The sequence below is a fragment of the Clarias gariepinus genome, chromosome 4 (genome assembly GCF_024256425.1).
Source record: "Clarias gariepinus isolate MV-2021 ecotype Netherlands chromosome 4, CGAR_prim_01v2, whole genome shotgun sequence".
In the NCBI taxonomy this organism is placed as follows: Eukaryota; Metazoa; Chordata; class Actinopteri; order Siluriformes; family Clariidae; genus Clarias; species Clarias gariepinus.
This window is the reverse complement of record NC_071103.1, coordinates 21,478,829-21,496,393: the sequence shown is the minus strand read 5'-3', so window position 1 is coordinate 21,496,393 and position 17,565 is coordinate 21,478,829. Positions and strand designations below refer to the sequence as shown.

The 17,565-nt window shown below is 41.1% G+C and overlaps 1 protein-coding gene across 2 annotated transcripts in view; it reads left to right on the top strand.

The window, feature by feature from the left end:
- LOC128520336 (matrix metalloproteinase-16-like) overlaps window positions 1-17,111 on the top strand; it is a 59,272-nt gene extending 42,161 nt beyond the window's left edge. For both annotated transcript variants that reach the window (XM_053494527.1, XM_053494526.1), the window contains 6 exons: window positions 2,041-2,202; window positions 4,395-4,612; window positions 11,368-11,506; window positions 14,620-14,770; window positions 14,861-14,976; window positions 16,221-17,111. In XM_053494527.1, the coding sequence (XP_053350502.1) occupies window positions 2,041-2,202; window positions 4,395-4,612; window positions 11,368-11,506; window positions 14,620-14,770; window positions 14,861-14,976; window positions 16,221-16,549 (1,115 nt within the window). In that variant the 3' untranslated portion in view covers window positions 16,550-17,111. The remainder of the gene's footprint in view (window positions 1-2,040; window positions 2,203-4,394; window positions 4,613-11,367; window positions 11,507-14,619; window positions 14,771-14,860; window positions 14,977-16,220) is intronic.
- The last annotated feature ends 454 nt before the right edge of the window (window positions 17,112-17,565 follow it).

Here is a 17,565-nt window from a genome sequence, read left to right as displayed (position 1 = left end):
GCTGTTTAAGGACAGGCAGTTTAAGATGCAGTGTGCTGGGCATCACGGACACTACAATAGCAAAGCTGGTAGTTTATCTCCATTTCCCAGTAGGAATGTGAAACTGTTATTTATTTTTATTGTTCTTTTTTTAGTGATTAAATAGGGAAATATTGAGATGTCGTTAAACTTTTGACAATATAATCTATCACTTATCAGCAACATTTAAATATAAATTCCACCCAGGTTATAATGTTTTGGGTTTCCCTTCTGCTGCCACCTGTTTGTTCAGTGCAGCTCATGAGTACTCAGTAGCGTCGAGGTCTGGGGAGTTTGAGGGCTGAGTCAAGGACTTTGGACTCTTCGTCTGCTGGACCTTGTGCATGGTTATTGTGCATCAAGTGTTATGGTGTCTTTCTGTCATGACCAGGATTGATTTTGGGGCAATTTGTGGAGGTTGAAAAGCTGGTGGAAGTGGAAGAATTTGAGCAGTCTGCACAAAGCCCTGACCTCATTCTAGATAAGGTGACACAGGAAAGCGAATATTTTTTTTTTTTTTTTTTTTTTAATAGACACCAGCAAAATACAGGTTTATCCCTGTTTAACTGACAATGTTTGATTAACACCTTGTTCTCTTCTCCTACTATCACTCTACTGTTCTGGAAAATAAGTGAAAAGCATGAATGTTGCAGAATTTTAGAATTTTGTTCTTGTTGTATTTTGAAGCACCACTGACTGGTGCACTCCATGGACACTCTTCTCTGACCAGATTCATTTCCGTTGTTGTCCCACACTGGTTGATTTTCATTTGTCTTTTATATTTTGTGTAGGGGGAAAAGCTTCTTAAGTGTTCTCTAACTAAACTGGGCCATGGGTAGAGACATGTGTTTATGTGATACTGGGATTTAAAGGAAGAAAGCAGAAGTGGTAGAAGAAACCACTGCAGGCTACCTCATCTCAACTTAATCTGCCTCAGTTACTCTCGCGCTCTCTCTCTCTCTCTCTCTCTCTCTCTCTGTCATCCTCTCAAGTTTACCAGGGGAAAAGACCAAAGTAGACATCTCAAACACCTCATTTGCATAGCAATATGCCCCAATTCCTCTCATGCCACAAGTGATTTTTATATCATTATGCTATCTCACTTTGTCCGCACTGACTCTCCTACTGTTTGTAAAACATCTGCATGCATCCCTTCCTAGAAGACTAGGAACAGTTTAGTCACATGTTTCCAAAGGAATTGTAATAAAAATTTCACTGTTCCGTTCTTTAATGCTTTTTGATGTTTCAGCTCAGTTGAGTTATTTAGAACAAAACCAAAGTGACTTCATGATGCATTTTCTCCACAGCAGGGTTTAGCCCTGACGCTGACTCGCACAGTCACTTTTAAAACTGGCACTGAGCAAACTGCCATGAAATGCTTACCATCACCTTACCAACCTCTCAAAAGTCTTCTAAAGTGTGGGGAGGTCCGATTAGATTAAATTAATGGGTGAAAAACTACATGTCTTTGTAAAGGAGCATTAGAGAATAAGAAGAGAATGAGAGAGTTGAGAGAGAGAGAGAGAGAGAGAGAGAGAGAGATGAAGGCAGAACATATAAATAGAGTCAAGGAATATGAAAGGGGAAAAGAGAAAGGAGAGACAGGACAGGGAGGCAGAGATGGACTGATTAGTGCTGTGTAGTTGGTGATGTGGCTGTGTACATCTGTGCCTGCACTCTGCGGTCCTTGGTTAGTGTCACACGGTGCTGGCTGGAGACAGGGGCTTGGCTCAGAGCCAGTGGGGCTTTTTTAGGCTCACAGATTACCACAGTACTCTAAGGGCACCGCGTTCCAGCTCTTTGGAAAAATACAGCATTTTGATGTTTTTAGAGACAGTGCTTGATACAATAATGGGTTCCAATGGGTATCTGTGGTATCATTTTATTTATTTATCTATTTTTTTATTATAGAGTGGACTCTAAGGCAAAGTACAAACACACACACACACACACACTCTCTATGCAGAGTTATCATTCCCACACTCTTCAAAGTCTCATGTTTGTGTGTTTTTCTGTGCGTAGGAAATGATCTGTTCCTGGTGGCGGTGCATGAGCTGGGCCATGCATTAGGCTTGGAGCACTCCAACGACCCCACAGCCATCATGGCTCCCTTCTACCAGTACATGGACACAGAGAATTTTAAACTGCCTTACGATGACCTGCAGGGCATCCAGAAGATTTATGGTAAGACTTAGAGTTAGATCTGATCATGGCTGGTCAGTAAGTCGGCCAGTGGAGCAGATGAGGTCATTTGTCTGAAAAAGAGCTGGTCACTTGTTTTAGAAACATCTTTTTAGATCACGCATTGAGATCAACACAGCACAAGTTTGATGTAAGGCCAGCTATAGTTAGTGAGGCCCAGCAGTGCAGAGACAATGAAGTTTAATACCTTACTGTATTTACCAGTTTTACCCACTTGATTTGATAAAGATCCCACAAATAGCTAAGATAAAAAAAATAAAAAAATAAAAAAAAAGATCTGGCGTTTTTGACTTCATGAAGTTTGTAGTAGTTACCACATTTAGATTTATCTAAAGATGTTCATTGTTAATAACGAGTGGAAGAATTTATTTGATTGTATTTCCATTGAGAACATATTGCAGACATATTCATATACATATGCAATATAACGATCCTTGGAACTGGAACTAATGATAGACGGCATGTCATGGTAACAAACATTCACATATCTTTTATATACTGGATTGGGTGACAAAAATATACAAGAATACGAACAGCAGCACACAAAAAGAATGATTTTTCCACATTTATCAAATTGACAGCCAAAGTCAGTGTGGTCAGAGCAGAGCTTCACAAGGTTAGCGTTTCCTCTTAACCTCTGCCCTCTTTCCCTTGTTTCCTTTCTCCTCTCCACACTGCCCATCCTATGCAACTGCAAGGGCAGGTCAGACCTGGGTTCCTTGGGCAGATAGTCACATCCTCAGGACACTCCCACCCACCCTGTCCACTCTCTGCTCTTCCTCTCCCATTTCCTTTTCCAGCCTTTCTTCTGCAGAGACACACACAAGGCCATACACACAGGATGAGGTCTGACGCAAAAGATTAGGGTATAAGATAACAGTCACAAACAGCCTGTGGAGAGTGTGCGCACACACGCAGATATGCAAAATATTCCAACTCAGACCTTTTGAAAGGAACAGGAAGCGGATTTGAACGTGATTTTAAATGGGAGTTTAACATGGAAAATGATTTCCTGATGGCCAGTGGCTGTAGGGAAGCTGGGAGTGTTAGGATGTACTGTTGCCACTGCTAAACATTCCTGAACAAACTGTTAGCACAAAGTTGGAAGCGCCCAACTGTGTAAAATGTCTTTGTATGCTGTGGCATTAGGAATTCCCATCACTAGAACTAGGGGACCATGTGCCAAGCTTCCTCACACAACATCAGTGACTGCCCTGACTAATCCTCACAAATTCTCCACAGCCACACTTCAGAATATAGTGGAAAACCTTTCCAGAAGAGCGGTGATGATTAGAACAGCCAAGGTGTGCTAAATCCAGAACGGGATGTTCAAAAAAAAAAAAAAAAAAAAAGAAACAGATGGGTGTGAGAGTCAGGTGTCCACATATGACTTTATAACCATTAGATTTGTCGTCTAACAGCTAACAGTTGCTAAGCAAACAGAACACATGTGACTCCACAGAAAGCAGAAATAGTCAGGACCTCCTACTAGCCACAATACAGCTCTTTAGGCAAATCCTTCATCTGTGTTTGCGTTTTACAAACTCTTTGGCAATTTTTCAGGACCTCGTGAACCCTTAATCGCTCTTCCTGAATAAAGAAACCCAGGCCAGTTTTAGGTTTGTGGACACAGTGGACACCTTTTTCTTATAGTCTCTCTCTCTCTCACTCTTTCACTATCTACTCTGTTCTGCTCTCATCTCTAATGTAATACAAGCTGGGGCTTTCTCTTCTAACCCAGACTCTATTTTAGGAGATTATTTCAGTCAATGAATGAAATCCCTCTCGTCCTCCCTGCTGATTCGACCATGCTGGGATAACCAGAAGTATAACTATCTCTTTAATTGTCTGACCTTACCTCGAGGGCAACACTGCGGGATCGTGATTTTACTCACCCATCACTTTCTATTACAATAATTTGACCACTAATGGCACTAATTCGGACTGTGACTCTTAAGTTATAAAGATTTTAGTTTAATTGGTATTATGCAACAAATTATAGCTAATATCCATTTCATCGAGAATGATTCATTTTATTCTACCTTCACCTTAATGCACAGTTATAGAATGAGTGCACTGGAATGTGTTTGATGCAGTAGTTATGATAGCATGCCATCATGTGTCTTAAAGAATGATGCGACTGTGTTCCTAAGTCTTATTCGCTCTTCTTTTAGGACCCCCAGACAAGGTTCTTCAGCCTACAAAACCTTTACCGACAGCCCCCCCTCCACGCTCTCACCCCCCCTCAGACCCACGTAAACACGACCGCCAGACACGTCCACCACGTTTACCAACAGGGGACAAACCAAGTCATCCTAACGGCAAGCCCAACATCTGTGACGGTGATTTCAACACGCTCGCCATCCTGCGCCAGGAGATGTTTGTGTTTAAGGTAGCTTAACACACACCACTTAGATTTCACATGGGGCAAATTCTGACCAAATACACTAGTGCACTACAGAGTGTAATAAAGAGGCTGTCTTTTAAGGTTCAACTGTTAGCCCATTCAACTTTCTCATTACTGTATGGGGCAGCAGTTCCACTCAGGGTCTTCCCATATAAAGGCCCTTTTCTTTTCCTATCTTATAAACACCACTAGCTATGAATGAACACCACACAGTCTTACTCCTGTTTAAGACAGGCAATGTTACAGCACCATGTGTGAGAGCAGTGTGCTTTACATGTGTTCCACGTGTTCAGTGATCCATGAAAGGAGTGTCTTTTCTTTCAACCCACCAGATCTTTTACTTTCTTTATACCCCTTATAGCAGTAAGGTAATAAGTGGTTTATGCTCTGTTACAGTATTTTTTTTAAATCTACTTGCAATCAACAGAGCGTTGTTCCAATGAAACAAGTGTTATGTATGCTGAAGAAGGCTCGGCATCTTCTTGGTCCTCCAAACTAACTGTTAAAACCCTGAAGATGTTTTAAAGTGTCCCGATTTGTGAGTCAGCTAACAACACCATAGCAACCCATAATCCTCTCCTTAAAGCCACACACAGTGAAATCCTGTTTTCTCCTCACTAAACCATTTGTTTTTTATTTTTACTAGGGAAATGAATAGTCTGAATGCATGTCAATGTGTCTTTTGTGAGTAATGTGAAGCCTTTCTGGAAAATGGTTTATTTTCACTTAAAAATTGTGCCTTTGTTTTTTTCGAATTACCTTTCTTAATTAGAGCAGTGTCTTAAATGGGGCGAAGGTAGTACGTTATAAATATGTGGATGGTGTATCACTAGAACACTGGACGCCTCGTGTTTGGCTATTAGGGGCAAATCAGGGGCAAAAGGTTTAAACTTGATATTTTGGATTTTTAAATTGGCAGTTGTTCCTGTGGAAGCTTTTCTGGTTCATGTCAGTGATGCCTGAAAAGAAAACTCCAGGCAATGAAGCCAGCCTGCATATCAACATTCTTTTGTATTCAATGCAGAAATACTAGCATATTTCTTTTGCCTGCAGCCCCTGGTCTGATGTGTATCTTGAAATTCTAAGATGGCTGAAAGGGAAAGCAAGGAATTGTAACAGGTTATGGCGAACTAGGTGATCTTTTTATTTTCACACCCCACAGCTAAGAGCACTCCAACTACGCTTTGAGTGTCAGAAATGGTGCACGATGAGAAATTGACTAGATGTTATATCTCATGGCTGATTGTGTGTCATTTTTCTTCGGGTTCTTCTTTCAGCTAGTTGAAGCTGAATTCCATCTCGGCTCTGCCAGTCTGCACTGTTTCTGGAACAACCTCATTTTCTACAAGACCTCTGTAATTCTTTTTGTTTTAATTTCCATCACTTAAATACATTATCCAAGCCTTATCTTCATCATTTTGTATTAAACTGTGACACATGGTAAGGCACAGGACGGGTGTTCAAGTCAAACTGGGACCTTTAAATCAGCAGCGTGACAGAACACAATTATGAACACAATTAAACTAGCTTTATTTCTCTGAAAATAATTCAATATTACACTAATGCACTTATAACAGAGTTTCACTAGTGCTTGAATACTGTCATGGTAGAAAGTTTTTCCATTTTGCCAAAGCCCTGGTTGGACTGGCTCTTTCACGTCTGAACCACTGGCCTCCCAGGAACTCCTTTAATAGACCATGTGAAAATGTGGCTTGGAGGGAGGTCTGGACTGTAAAGCGGATGAGGCAATAACTTCCACATTCCTGTAATCTGCACGTGGTGTTTGTGAAGGATTCTGTGTACGGTTTCTACAAACAGATGCGCTTCTTCTGCAAGTTGGTGACAAGTTCTCTTATTCATTTTTCAGTGATCAGCCATTTGACGCGTTGAATGTTCACTGAAACGACTGCAGTGGACTCTGAACCAACTCACTCAGTTATGTCATTTGCGAACATATGGCCATCTTTAAAACATTTTGTGCCATTCAAATGTTTAACTGTTCTAGAACTAGATCATTTCTCTGAACACTTTACCCCAAAGTCTGGTTGATTTTTATGAGTAAGAACACAAGCATTTCCAGCTTTATAGAGGTGGATCGAATCAGATATAGAACCCAATTATACCTGGACACGGACGTGGACTGCTGTTTAGAACATGACGTCATCTGTGCCGCAGGTGTCCTCTGAAATCTCCCTGTACACAAATTGGTTTTATGCCTTCATTCATGAAAAAGTTTGTCACAAGTCCCGGTTTGACTTGAACGCTACAAAATCTTTCACTTAAAATGGGTCTTTTTGGACTGGCAGTGATATTGCTTGTGTTCAGGGCCAGCAGCGGTGGTAATTGACTTAGCTCATTAAGCTGGACTTCAGTGGTACAAACGCAGCAAGCCGGAGAGTGAAGGATTATATTAGCCTCATTTGGTGAGCAGCAGGAGAGACAGAGATCTACTGTTGCTACCTCATCAAACTTAAGAATCAATCCCCCACCATGCAAGTTTCAATAACACACACACACACACAAACACAAAGTGACAGTTGGAGTCCAAAGTAGTGGAAAGGCAGAGAAGAAAAGAGGCACTTCATCATGGCTTTACAGCCCCAGTTTCTGATCCACGCTATAAGCTGAAAAAGTTGTGTGCCTCTCTTCTTCCTCCCACAAAAAGAATTTAATTGATTCACTGTGAACCAAAGACGTGGGACATTAATTAAAGATGAGGGCCCTTCCTCTTGAGGCTCTCTCTTCAGAAGCGTAGCGTATGCAATGGTTGCATGATAGAGAAATCTTGAAAGAAGCTCTCTGTTGACTCTGGATTTTCCTCTGCACTGAGGAGTGAAGAAGCCTTTTTGCATATCTAAGTTTGCCATCACAAGCAGAAGTTTTGTATCCATGTTCTCTAATGGGCTTCAACTGTACAGTTAAATCACATTGGGTTATGTAACTATAAAGTCAAGGCACATGGACAAAACTCAGCTAGTTCATTCAGTACTTCATTTCAGTTTCATATGCATGTGCAATAACACAAACATTTAAAGCGCTTTTGGCAACTGCAGAATACATGTGGTGTTCAACTGCACTTGAATCCATTCATGCCAAATCTTTCCCCATACTATTTTCTCTCTCTCTTTTTTTTTTTTTGGGTCTCTTTGTCAGCAAGATGCAGATATATGATCCTCATGATCAGCCAAGAGGAAGAGTTCCTACAGGCATACATCTGGCTTATATGATTACCATGCTCAAAGTTACTCCTTCATGAGCACACACCCACACACAAAACCTGCTCCTTGCTTTAGGGCTTGCAGACCTCATCTTCCAAATGCCTGATGTAGATAAACATCGAAAGCTGTTTCTTTTCTGGGATGAGAACAGCAAGTGTTTGGGCAGTGCATGCCAGCTGAATAAATTCAGTGACATTTGATTGGCAAGCAGCTTTTAAATAACACAGACTATATTTTGCAAACTTCCTGTATACTGTTTTTACAGTTGTTTTATCGCCATGTTCAGAATCAAACAGCCCCTGTTTAGATCAGTATAGACAACTATCTTTAAGGATGTTGCCACAGTTTCCTTCACTTACAGAAGTTCCCTCTAGATAGTTGGTCCTTGCTCGGAAGTGTGTAAGTGTGACATTGTACTGGCAGGATGTAATTTAATGTAGCTCAGGTATGTGCTGAAGGATCTTCTCTTGAACTGGGAGTTTACCTGTCTGTGTTTTCTCAGTTTCCTTGGGATAAGAGAGGCTTAAATCTGCACAGGCCTCTCTCAGCCTTTGTTGGTGCCATGCGCAGCCCAAGTTTTTCATGTTTCGTCCTCATCCCTTCAATCTTTAGCTAACATCCTCCTGAGCTAACACACCTACATGTAGATGTAGAATACACAGATGTACAGTGCTTCTCTTTTTCCACAGCCTTATTTCAAAATGGATTCAAATAATAATTTTTCTCAAAATTCTACAATCAATACCCCATAGTGACAATGTGAAGGAAGTTTGTTTAAAATCTTTGCAAATTTATTCAAAATAAAAAATGAAAATCATCATATGTATATAAGTATTCACAGGCTTTGCCATGACACTCAAAATTGAGCTCAGGTTTCTACAACTCGATTGAAGTCCACCTGTGGTAAATTTAGTTGATTAGACTAGGGCTGTGCGATTAATTGAAATCGTGTTGAAATTGTGATGTGAATATTTTTTTTCACACTCCCGACTTTTTCCGCCTCCCAACTATTTGAACCAATCACAACGCAGCGCGCCTAAACAGAGCGCGAGAACAGGAGACTGAGCTTAACGACAAATAGGCTGCAGAAACGGGGACACACACGCACATACTGTAGACACACACTAGGCCTGAAAGGATCCCTCGAGTAATTCGATTACAAAAAGGCAAAATCTTCTGCCTCAAAGCTTCTTTTAATTAATTTTTAAAAGCTTGCGTTATGGTTTTGTGCAATTATTTGTTTAGCGTGACAGCGCGCAATCGGATGCAAGCCGCCACTAAACACCGACGAAGAAGAACGCTTACATCACCCACAAAGCGGAAGGAGACGCAAACAGTTAGCAGTGTATTGATTTGATGGCTTTCTAATAACCCACTAGGCCAAGCGTGTAAAATGTCATTTAAACAACCAATTTATGTGCTGATTTACGGTTATCTATTGCTTTATACACATTTCGTTTTTGTTGCAAAAAAAAAAAAAAAAAAAAAAACACTGCACGGTCAAGTGACACGACTAGCAGACGTTAGACATCAACAAGTGACGAACAAGACAAGATATAATTGACTCCTTGCTTGCTGGTGTAAAAGTAGAGTTAGATTTAATCTGTACTTAGTATATGTGCTTCAAATGAATGTTTATGCACAAGCCTAAACAGCAGAAGAGCATCTGCCCCTTTGTCTGGGTTTCCTTCTCTTTCTGTTTCTTTCTGTTCTGTGCTGCCTCTGTATCCATTTTTTGTCTCTGTCCATTTCCAAACCCTAGCTTTGTGTGCTTCTACGTATATAAACTACAACCATGTTTATTGTGGTGGACAGACAGGCACTGGTTCTCAGTTCCTTAGAATTTGTGGAAGAGATTATGAAGCCACTGACTGGGGAATTGCAGCCAGGGTGCTCTAAACAAAGGAATAATGAAATGATTTGTATTGTGTGTCCAGAAACGGCTCCCGCTTTGTAAAAAGGTTAGTGTTGTTTCTGCGGGTGTCTGATTACTGAGTGCCAGTTGAATTTGTCCTCATCACAGTCTGGCTCAGTATTTCCCAGGAGAGAGGGAGGGAGGCACTATGTTTTCTCCTTACAGACAAAGAAAGAAAGAGAAAGAAGGTTTTAATTTCACAGTTTAATCTGCTTTCAATTATGCCGGCATGCCATATGAGAGAAAATGTTAAACAACTAAAATCAGTCAGTGCTTTTGAGGTGCACTGGGGCGAACAGCTGCACCAGAGGACACTGATCATTGGAGAGCACGGTGTATGTTGTGCATGCGAGTAAAAGATTTAAGAGTTCAGTGACAGACATGGGCTCGTTAAAAAGGTTCTCTCTCTCTCACTCTTTGTCTTTCCTTCTTTGTCCTTCTTTCTATATTTTACTACCATTTAGAAAGATTTCTTAAGCTTCCTTCTTAAGCTAAGACAGGAAGTGAACTCTACTACTATATACACTGTATTCCCGAGCCCTGAAGTGAGCCTGAGGGTGCAGTGTATATCCGAGCTGTAATGGTTTCTCCAGCTCAATGCCCTTCCTGTGAGTTTTGGCTCACACCTTATATCTTAAGGTTACTGAAAGACTTGATGACAAAGCACACCTTTAAAGAAGCTTTTCACTCAGTGGTGCAGGATCAACTCGAAACATCCTGTATGCTCTTCTGTATGAGCGAACAAAGGAAACCCGCACAAAGGGTAATAAAAGGCTTTGGCAGTTTAATAACCAACTTTCACACATCTGTGGGTTTTACGATTCTGTTCAGTGTGTCTTGAAAGGAGCCAAGTTAAGGAAATATGTTTGGCTATCTTCTAAGTGTAAAGCAGTTCCCAAATTGCCTCGGTATGTCTGTTAATTTGGTAGAGAACGAATTTTGGGTTATTGGTAATCGCCAACCTGATAGCCTCCTGACAATGACATTTAATATTAACAGCAGGGATATAAACTTTCAGGTCAGTGCCAAACCCATTAAACTTTAATATGAAGTAAACTATACGTGTGACCTCATATACTTTGTGTTTTGGCAACCACTTTTCTCACATTGCTCGGACTCGGGTCATGCAACGCAGCAGACCAACGAGGGCCGAGAGCTTCATCTCAAAGCTGCCGTGTCTTTCAACTTGTGAAAAAAGGCACGGATGAGTCCCAACTTAATTTAATCTTGGTCTCATATTTTAGTGCGTTTATCAAGAGTGACGGGTGTTAAATGACAACCTCCCCCCTGTAATGGAGGTGATAAGTGTCACCTGGGCTCTGCTCTGCTCTAATGAGGTCAAACTAGATGGAACTCCACAGGGAGAGAACCACTGGGAGAGTATACACATCCCCGGCTCTGCACAGCAGTCTATAGTGTTAATGAGATGGTCTGGGGCCTCAAAATAGAGCACTGTGATGCACAGCTTCATGTTTTCCCATAGTACTGCGGGATCCCTTTAATGACTGTCAGAAATGCTTACTTTCATCATGATCGACTGTGTTTCTGATTCCTTGAATTTCTTTTCCCGGCTCTTTTGACCATGTTGCAATGTATCTCTCTTTTAGGATCACTGGTTTTGGAGGGTCCGAGACAATACAGTAATGCCAGGCTATCCCATGCTAATCAACGTCTTCTGGAGGGGTCTGCCTGCCAAGATAGACGCCGTCTATGAGAACAGCGAGGGCAAGTTCGTCTTCTTTAAAGGTAAGAGCATGAAGTAAGCCAGACATCCAGAGAGCAGCATGATTGTACGGTGTTTGCGCTTGGGTTGAAAGCAGTAATCAGGGTAGCAACAGTGGAAAGAGTGGTGTTATGATGAGCTGTAACCTCATTTTCTTTGGAACAAGAGCTGCTGCAAGTACAATGCCTTACAGGAAAAGAATTAAAGCAAGAGGGCCTTATCTATAGAGCATCTGATTGTCGTAAATGAAGCAATTCAACACTTAATCTATGATGGTAATCTATGTGGTGTGTGACTGCATATGTGTACACAGTTTCATGCCAGAAACTACTCTGCATATCTTTAATTTGCCTTGCTGACTGTGCAAGTCTTTAATCTTTAGTCTCTTTGTTTTAAAAAACATTTCACAGGTGGATATTTTGAGACTATTTGGAAAAAGAAGGAAATACACCAGTCTGTTTTAGCATATAACAGATGTGAGTGTGTATATAGAGCTCTAAATAATGTGGGGAAATTTTTTTTGGTGCTTTTGGAGAAAAAAAAGAAAATCTGTAGAGCACAGGTTTTTTATTTATTTATTTATTTAAAATTTTTAAAATAACTTTAGTTCAGGTACCTGAGAAACAAACTAATGGTTGCTGGCCACAGGCTTTCAGGATCATTTTTGTTTGTTTTGTCGTGTATTTGTCATATCTCTTTCCTCCCCGAATGCACCAATTTAATGCCGCCCCCTGCTAGTCACTGGGTAGAAGTAACTCCCGCATCACACATTGGAGCTGAGGGTGCAGGAGCCATGCAGAATGATCTCATTTGGTTTGCAATTTGCCATTACTGCTGATGAGTTTCTTTTAATGAGCTCCTTTCATCTTGAGAGCAGAAGTCTCAGACATCCTGTCATCTAGTCGTTTTACAGATGCGTTCTTGCACACAAGCACACACGTGCGTACACAAACCCCCTAATGCCTATCATCTAACGTCTATCACTTGCACTCATTAATATCCCTACCTACTACATTGCTTGCAGGTGAAATGTTGAGCTCAGGATAAAAGATGAGAGCATCTGGCTGTTTAAAGCATCTTGTAACTGGAGTGTTTACTTATAAGATGTAACCACAGGCATTTACCTCACATTATTTGATGATTTAAAGAAGTTGACTACAGCAGTCAATACTGTGGTCCTCAAACTGCACTTTGGTATGTGTCAAATGGTAACATTCCACACATTTATGTGATGTATTAGGGAGGGTTCTGTACAGTATGTCACATGTCTTGTCTATTTTCTGCTAAAATGTGTCTATAGCTTTTCCTTAAATGGTTTGAATTGTCAAATTTAATACTCTAACAGATTTTTTTTCCACTTCTGTTTTTAATTTGATCGTTTTTTTTATCCAAATATAATCCTAATATTCATAATGAATTAAACAAGTGGAGTCAAAATGGATGTTTCTTTCAGCAGCTTACTTGTAGCTGGGTTTCTAGCATTGATTTTTGTTGAGGGCAAGATTCTAAATGTGTTCCTGCTATAGACTGAAGAATGTTATTCATTCTCATTCGCCACATTTCCAAGTCTGACAACAGACTATTTAAATATATTTATTGGAATAGGAAATGCAGTGTTTGTGTTCATTGTTCAATGCGAAACTGGCGGAAAGAATTAGTTTTGGCACTTGGCCTAAATGAAATTAAAATAATTAATTGTAAACATGTAGTGAAACAAGTGAAGGAAGAAACCAAATTAAGATGTATTCCAATCTGGTCTCACTGACAGATATTTAGCCCAAAGCCTCTACATGTGGTGGTGTTGACTTCCCTTAACTTCTGCACCATAGTTCAACCATTTAGCATGACAGCATCTTGCCTTCTAGAGCAGAGCCATTTCTAGGGCATTTGGTACAAGCTACGAGACTTCTTTGGTTTAATGCTTTTCAGAAATTTGCTATTGCTTAGAGCACACTACCAAGCTCTTGAAAATGCACTGAAGAGAGCTAGAAGGAGAATTGAGTGTCCGCGCTAGAAAAACCTCCAATGAGTTTGGGACAGTGGACAAATCTTAAACCACCCTGTGGTCTCTGTGATGAAAAGCAATCATGACCTACTCCTGGCATCTTATGCACATGTACACTGCATGCACACACACATGTTGGCTCTTTATTTTCTAATAATCCAATAATATGCAGAATCACAGTTTTAGGTCTGGGTAATTGTGAGGACATTTTGTCATTTTCACAAAGGGCTAAACACACAGAGAGAGAGAGAGAGAGAGAGAGAGAGCTTAGAGAGAGCTTGAGAGGCCCCCAACCCCTGGCTGGCCTCTGTCTGGCTTCCAGGGCATTTTGGTACAGCCAAGCGACCCTGCCAAGAGGAGCTTGAGAAAGCCCTCAGGTGAAATGATAGGCATTTCCTGTTTTAAAGGAAATTGTACAGACCCTGTCCTAGGTTTCAGCCCTCACAAAATAATCTTCTTTTATGGAAGTTCTTATCATGTTAAGGCAGCACTGATGCTTCTTAATGATCCAACATCACTAGTGCGCCTGGGACTATCCAGTTCTAGAAAAAAAAAACACACTTGCTTTCTATAGAAATGTGTTTGTAACTATTACTGTAAAAGAGAACTTACTCTACAGCAAGCTCTTCAGAACCTTGATGTTTAAGAGTGCATGTTTTAATGGGTATGAGCTAGGGGGTGCTGTAATGCGAGCCGGTTGAGGCAAATTGAGTGTAATTAAAAGCAAACAGTCCAGCCTGAAATGTAAAATGAAATGTCTGTTGAATAGAAAGGAATGTTTTATCACAAAATAATGTAAATAGAAGAGATTTTATATCATAACGATAGTGCCAGGCAGGACGTCAGCAGTTTGCCAAGGTTGTGCTTCACTAGTTTGCTTACTATAAAAGAAAACAATTTACTGTAATGGCAGGACATCTAAAATAAACCATTATACTGAACATTGATTTAAAAACATTATATGTGAACAATAGCGGAATTGCTCAGGGGGCTGTACGGTATTACAGAATCAACAGGAAGTGCTGGTAATTGATGTACAGCAATTTGGTTACCAAACTGTCTCTTCAGCTCTACATCACAGTACTTGCAATTGTACTTAATGGTATTTAATAGTGGCTTTAATTTGTATAGGAAAGCAGTTCTGGGTGTTCAAGGACACCATACTCCAGCCTGGCTACCCAAAGGACATCTCCATGTTTGGGAACGGCATGCCAGCTCAGAGTATTGAGACTGCTGTCTGGTGGGAGGATGTAGCCAAGACCTACTTCTTCAAAGGAGACAGGTCTGTGTTTGGTATCTTAATGTGTTTTTGTTTTTTTGTTTATGACTTTGAATTTGACTACATCTCTTTGCACTAATTGTTTCCATGCAGATACTGGAGATACAATGAGGATATGCGGACCATGGATCCTGGATACCCAAAGTCCATTGCAGTGTGGAAAGGTGTTCCAGATTCTCCTCAGGGTGCCTTCGTAGACAAATCCAATGGTACGTTCTGTTCCCTTGACTGATTGCTGCTTAATATATTTAGCCAACAGCCTACTGTAAAGTCTCTTTTAGCTTTCCACTAGTGTTCAGCACAGTGTAGCCTTGTCTACGCTGTCCTGCTTTCATTCTATCCAACTGCACAGCTTAAAGGAACCACAGGAGAGAAATGTTGTTCTCATTTTTTACCTCTTCCCATTGGCTGTCGAGAGTAGGCGTTGCAAAATTCATTGGCCGAGTCTATTTGCTGGAGGTGTACAGTTTGAGAGCCACATGCACGCCATCTGTCCTCATCTTCGCCTGCCAGATCTGCACAATAGCTCAAGCATTCATCTAAGCGTGAAGGGTGAATCGATATTCCTGGGAAATCATTTGGTTGAGCACACTCTCAATGTAATCGCTGGCTTGCATTCAGCCACAGGCCCTGCACATCACCCGGATGCCACAGAGAACAAAAAGGTTTGATGGTGATAGCAGCTATTCTCACCAGCCATACCAGCAGTATAAACATTCGGTAGTCAGTGGATCGATGAATGCAGTGTTCTGCAGCAGGCTTCTCTCTTGCCCTTCAATCCCTTACCGTTTCAGAATAAACAAACCGCACAGTTCTGCCAAAATACTAACTCTTCAACTCTGATATTGTAAGAAAAAACTAAGCAAGTTTAAAAAAAAAAAGGAATCCAGAAAAGTATTGAAAAAAGATGTGTAGTGGACATCTCTAAAGCCTTCATGCTTCTTCTTGGCCTCTACAGTTAACTGAACCCGTGATATCAGATGGGCTCAGCTTATTTTTGGGGGGACTCTGCTGTGCTACCCCTTACTTCACTGCTACAGTGATTTCCACCTGCCTCACACACTTCACTGTCACCTCAATCAGCAAGACACAAGTGGCTGGGTTTTTTTGGCTCCCGCACTGTTGTCTTCTCTTTTCCTAGAGAACTTGGCTAAATAATGCATGCAGGGAGAAAGGATGATTGCAGCCAGATTGTCCTGCTGAGGATGTCACAAGCTTACATTTACTTTATCCACCAGGGAGCTGGAGAAGCACACTTGTTTCTCCACACAGAACAGTGCTAGAAAATATAGGCTAGTGGGCTAAAGTTATCCAGAGGACAAAGCAAAATGTTCTCACATCTTTTGCATATATGGTTAGGAATTAATTGTAGACAAATAGTTTTGAGTAATAAGTCACCTATCAAGGACAGACTTCACCATGACATGACGTAATGTCTCTGAATGTTTTGCAGGTTTCACATACTTCTACAAAGATAAAGAGTACTGGAAGTTCAACAATCAGAGGCTTCGTGTGGAGCCTGGCTACCCTCGCTCCATCCTTAAGGACTTCATGGGCTGTGATCTGACACCCATTGACCCCGAACACTTCCCCACAGAGGATGTGGACATCGTCATCAAGCTGGACAACGAGGCCAGTACAGTGAAAGCCATCGCTATCGTCATCCCCTGTATCCTGGCACTGTGCCTGCTGGTGCTGCTCTACACCATCTTTCAGTTCAAGAGAAAAGGCACACCACGCCACATACTGTACTGCAAGCGCTCCATGCAGGAGTGGGTGTGAGACAGAGCCCTGCCCAGGCCACCCCCTTTACTCCCGTTCCCCCCTTGGCAGATGCTGTGGTGGTACAGCCCACCTTAAACCTGCGTACGGCCCTGATCTCCCTTTTTCTCTCTCCATTTCTCTGAGGAGCAGAGAGGGCCTTTGCCTAAATCTACCCCCTCCAGGAGAGGAAGGGTGAATCATCCTTACTACATTTCCTTTCCTTACAGCTCAGTGCGCCTACTTAAGACTAAGAAGGGTTTCAGATAAGACTCCCAGTGCATTGTGACGTCCTGCGTCAAATCAGGTCTTAACTGTTTTAAGTGGGGGAGGGGAAGCTGATTGCTATAGCCCCAGGTTTTTACTCCCAACTGCACGCTTGATAGAAAGAACAAAAAAAGAATAGACAATGTTACTTGAAATCAGCAAATTCATCTTAAACTTTACTTTTATTTTAATTTTTTTAACCTTGTGTTAGGCGTTGACCCATTAATATTATTTTGAACTAGATATATTTACGATTCCCTTTAAGCACTCCTGAAAAAGAGAGTCCAAACCAAATAAAGATTTCTCTTCAAAAAGATTTGTTTTATATAATTATTTTGTTACTGCTTTCATTTTTTTTTTCCTCCCTGCTCCTAAACGTACAGCGATAAGAAGTAGATAACTCATGACTGTTCTGGCAAAAAAAAAAAAAAAAAAAAAAAAAAACAGGGGCCCAAATATTCTGCAATATTTTAAACAGCCTTAATTGTAGATCATGTTTTTCTCGTTTGGTCTTTTTTGAGCTGTGCTTTGTCAGCAAGCCAGTGGGTGGTGTCTGTTTGGTTGCTACCTTTGTCCTTCATTAAGTTTGCCACTGCGCGGTTCTGCCAAGTCACTGGATCAGGAGCAAGCAGTAGTAAGCACTTAAAGTGAAATATGTCAGTGGGAGAAGAAGGAAAGATTCTAGTCACTACATCAGCTAATATGTTACTCCTACTATCTGATGTGTCTGTCAGTATATCAGTCAGATAGTGCTTCAGAGAATAACCCGT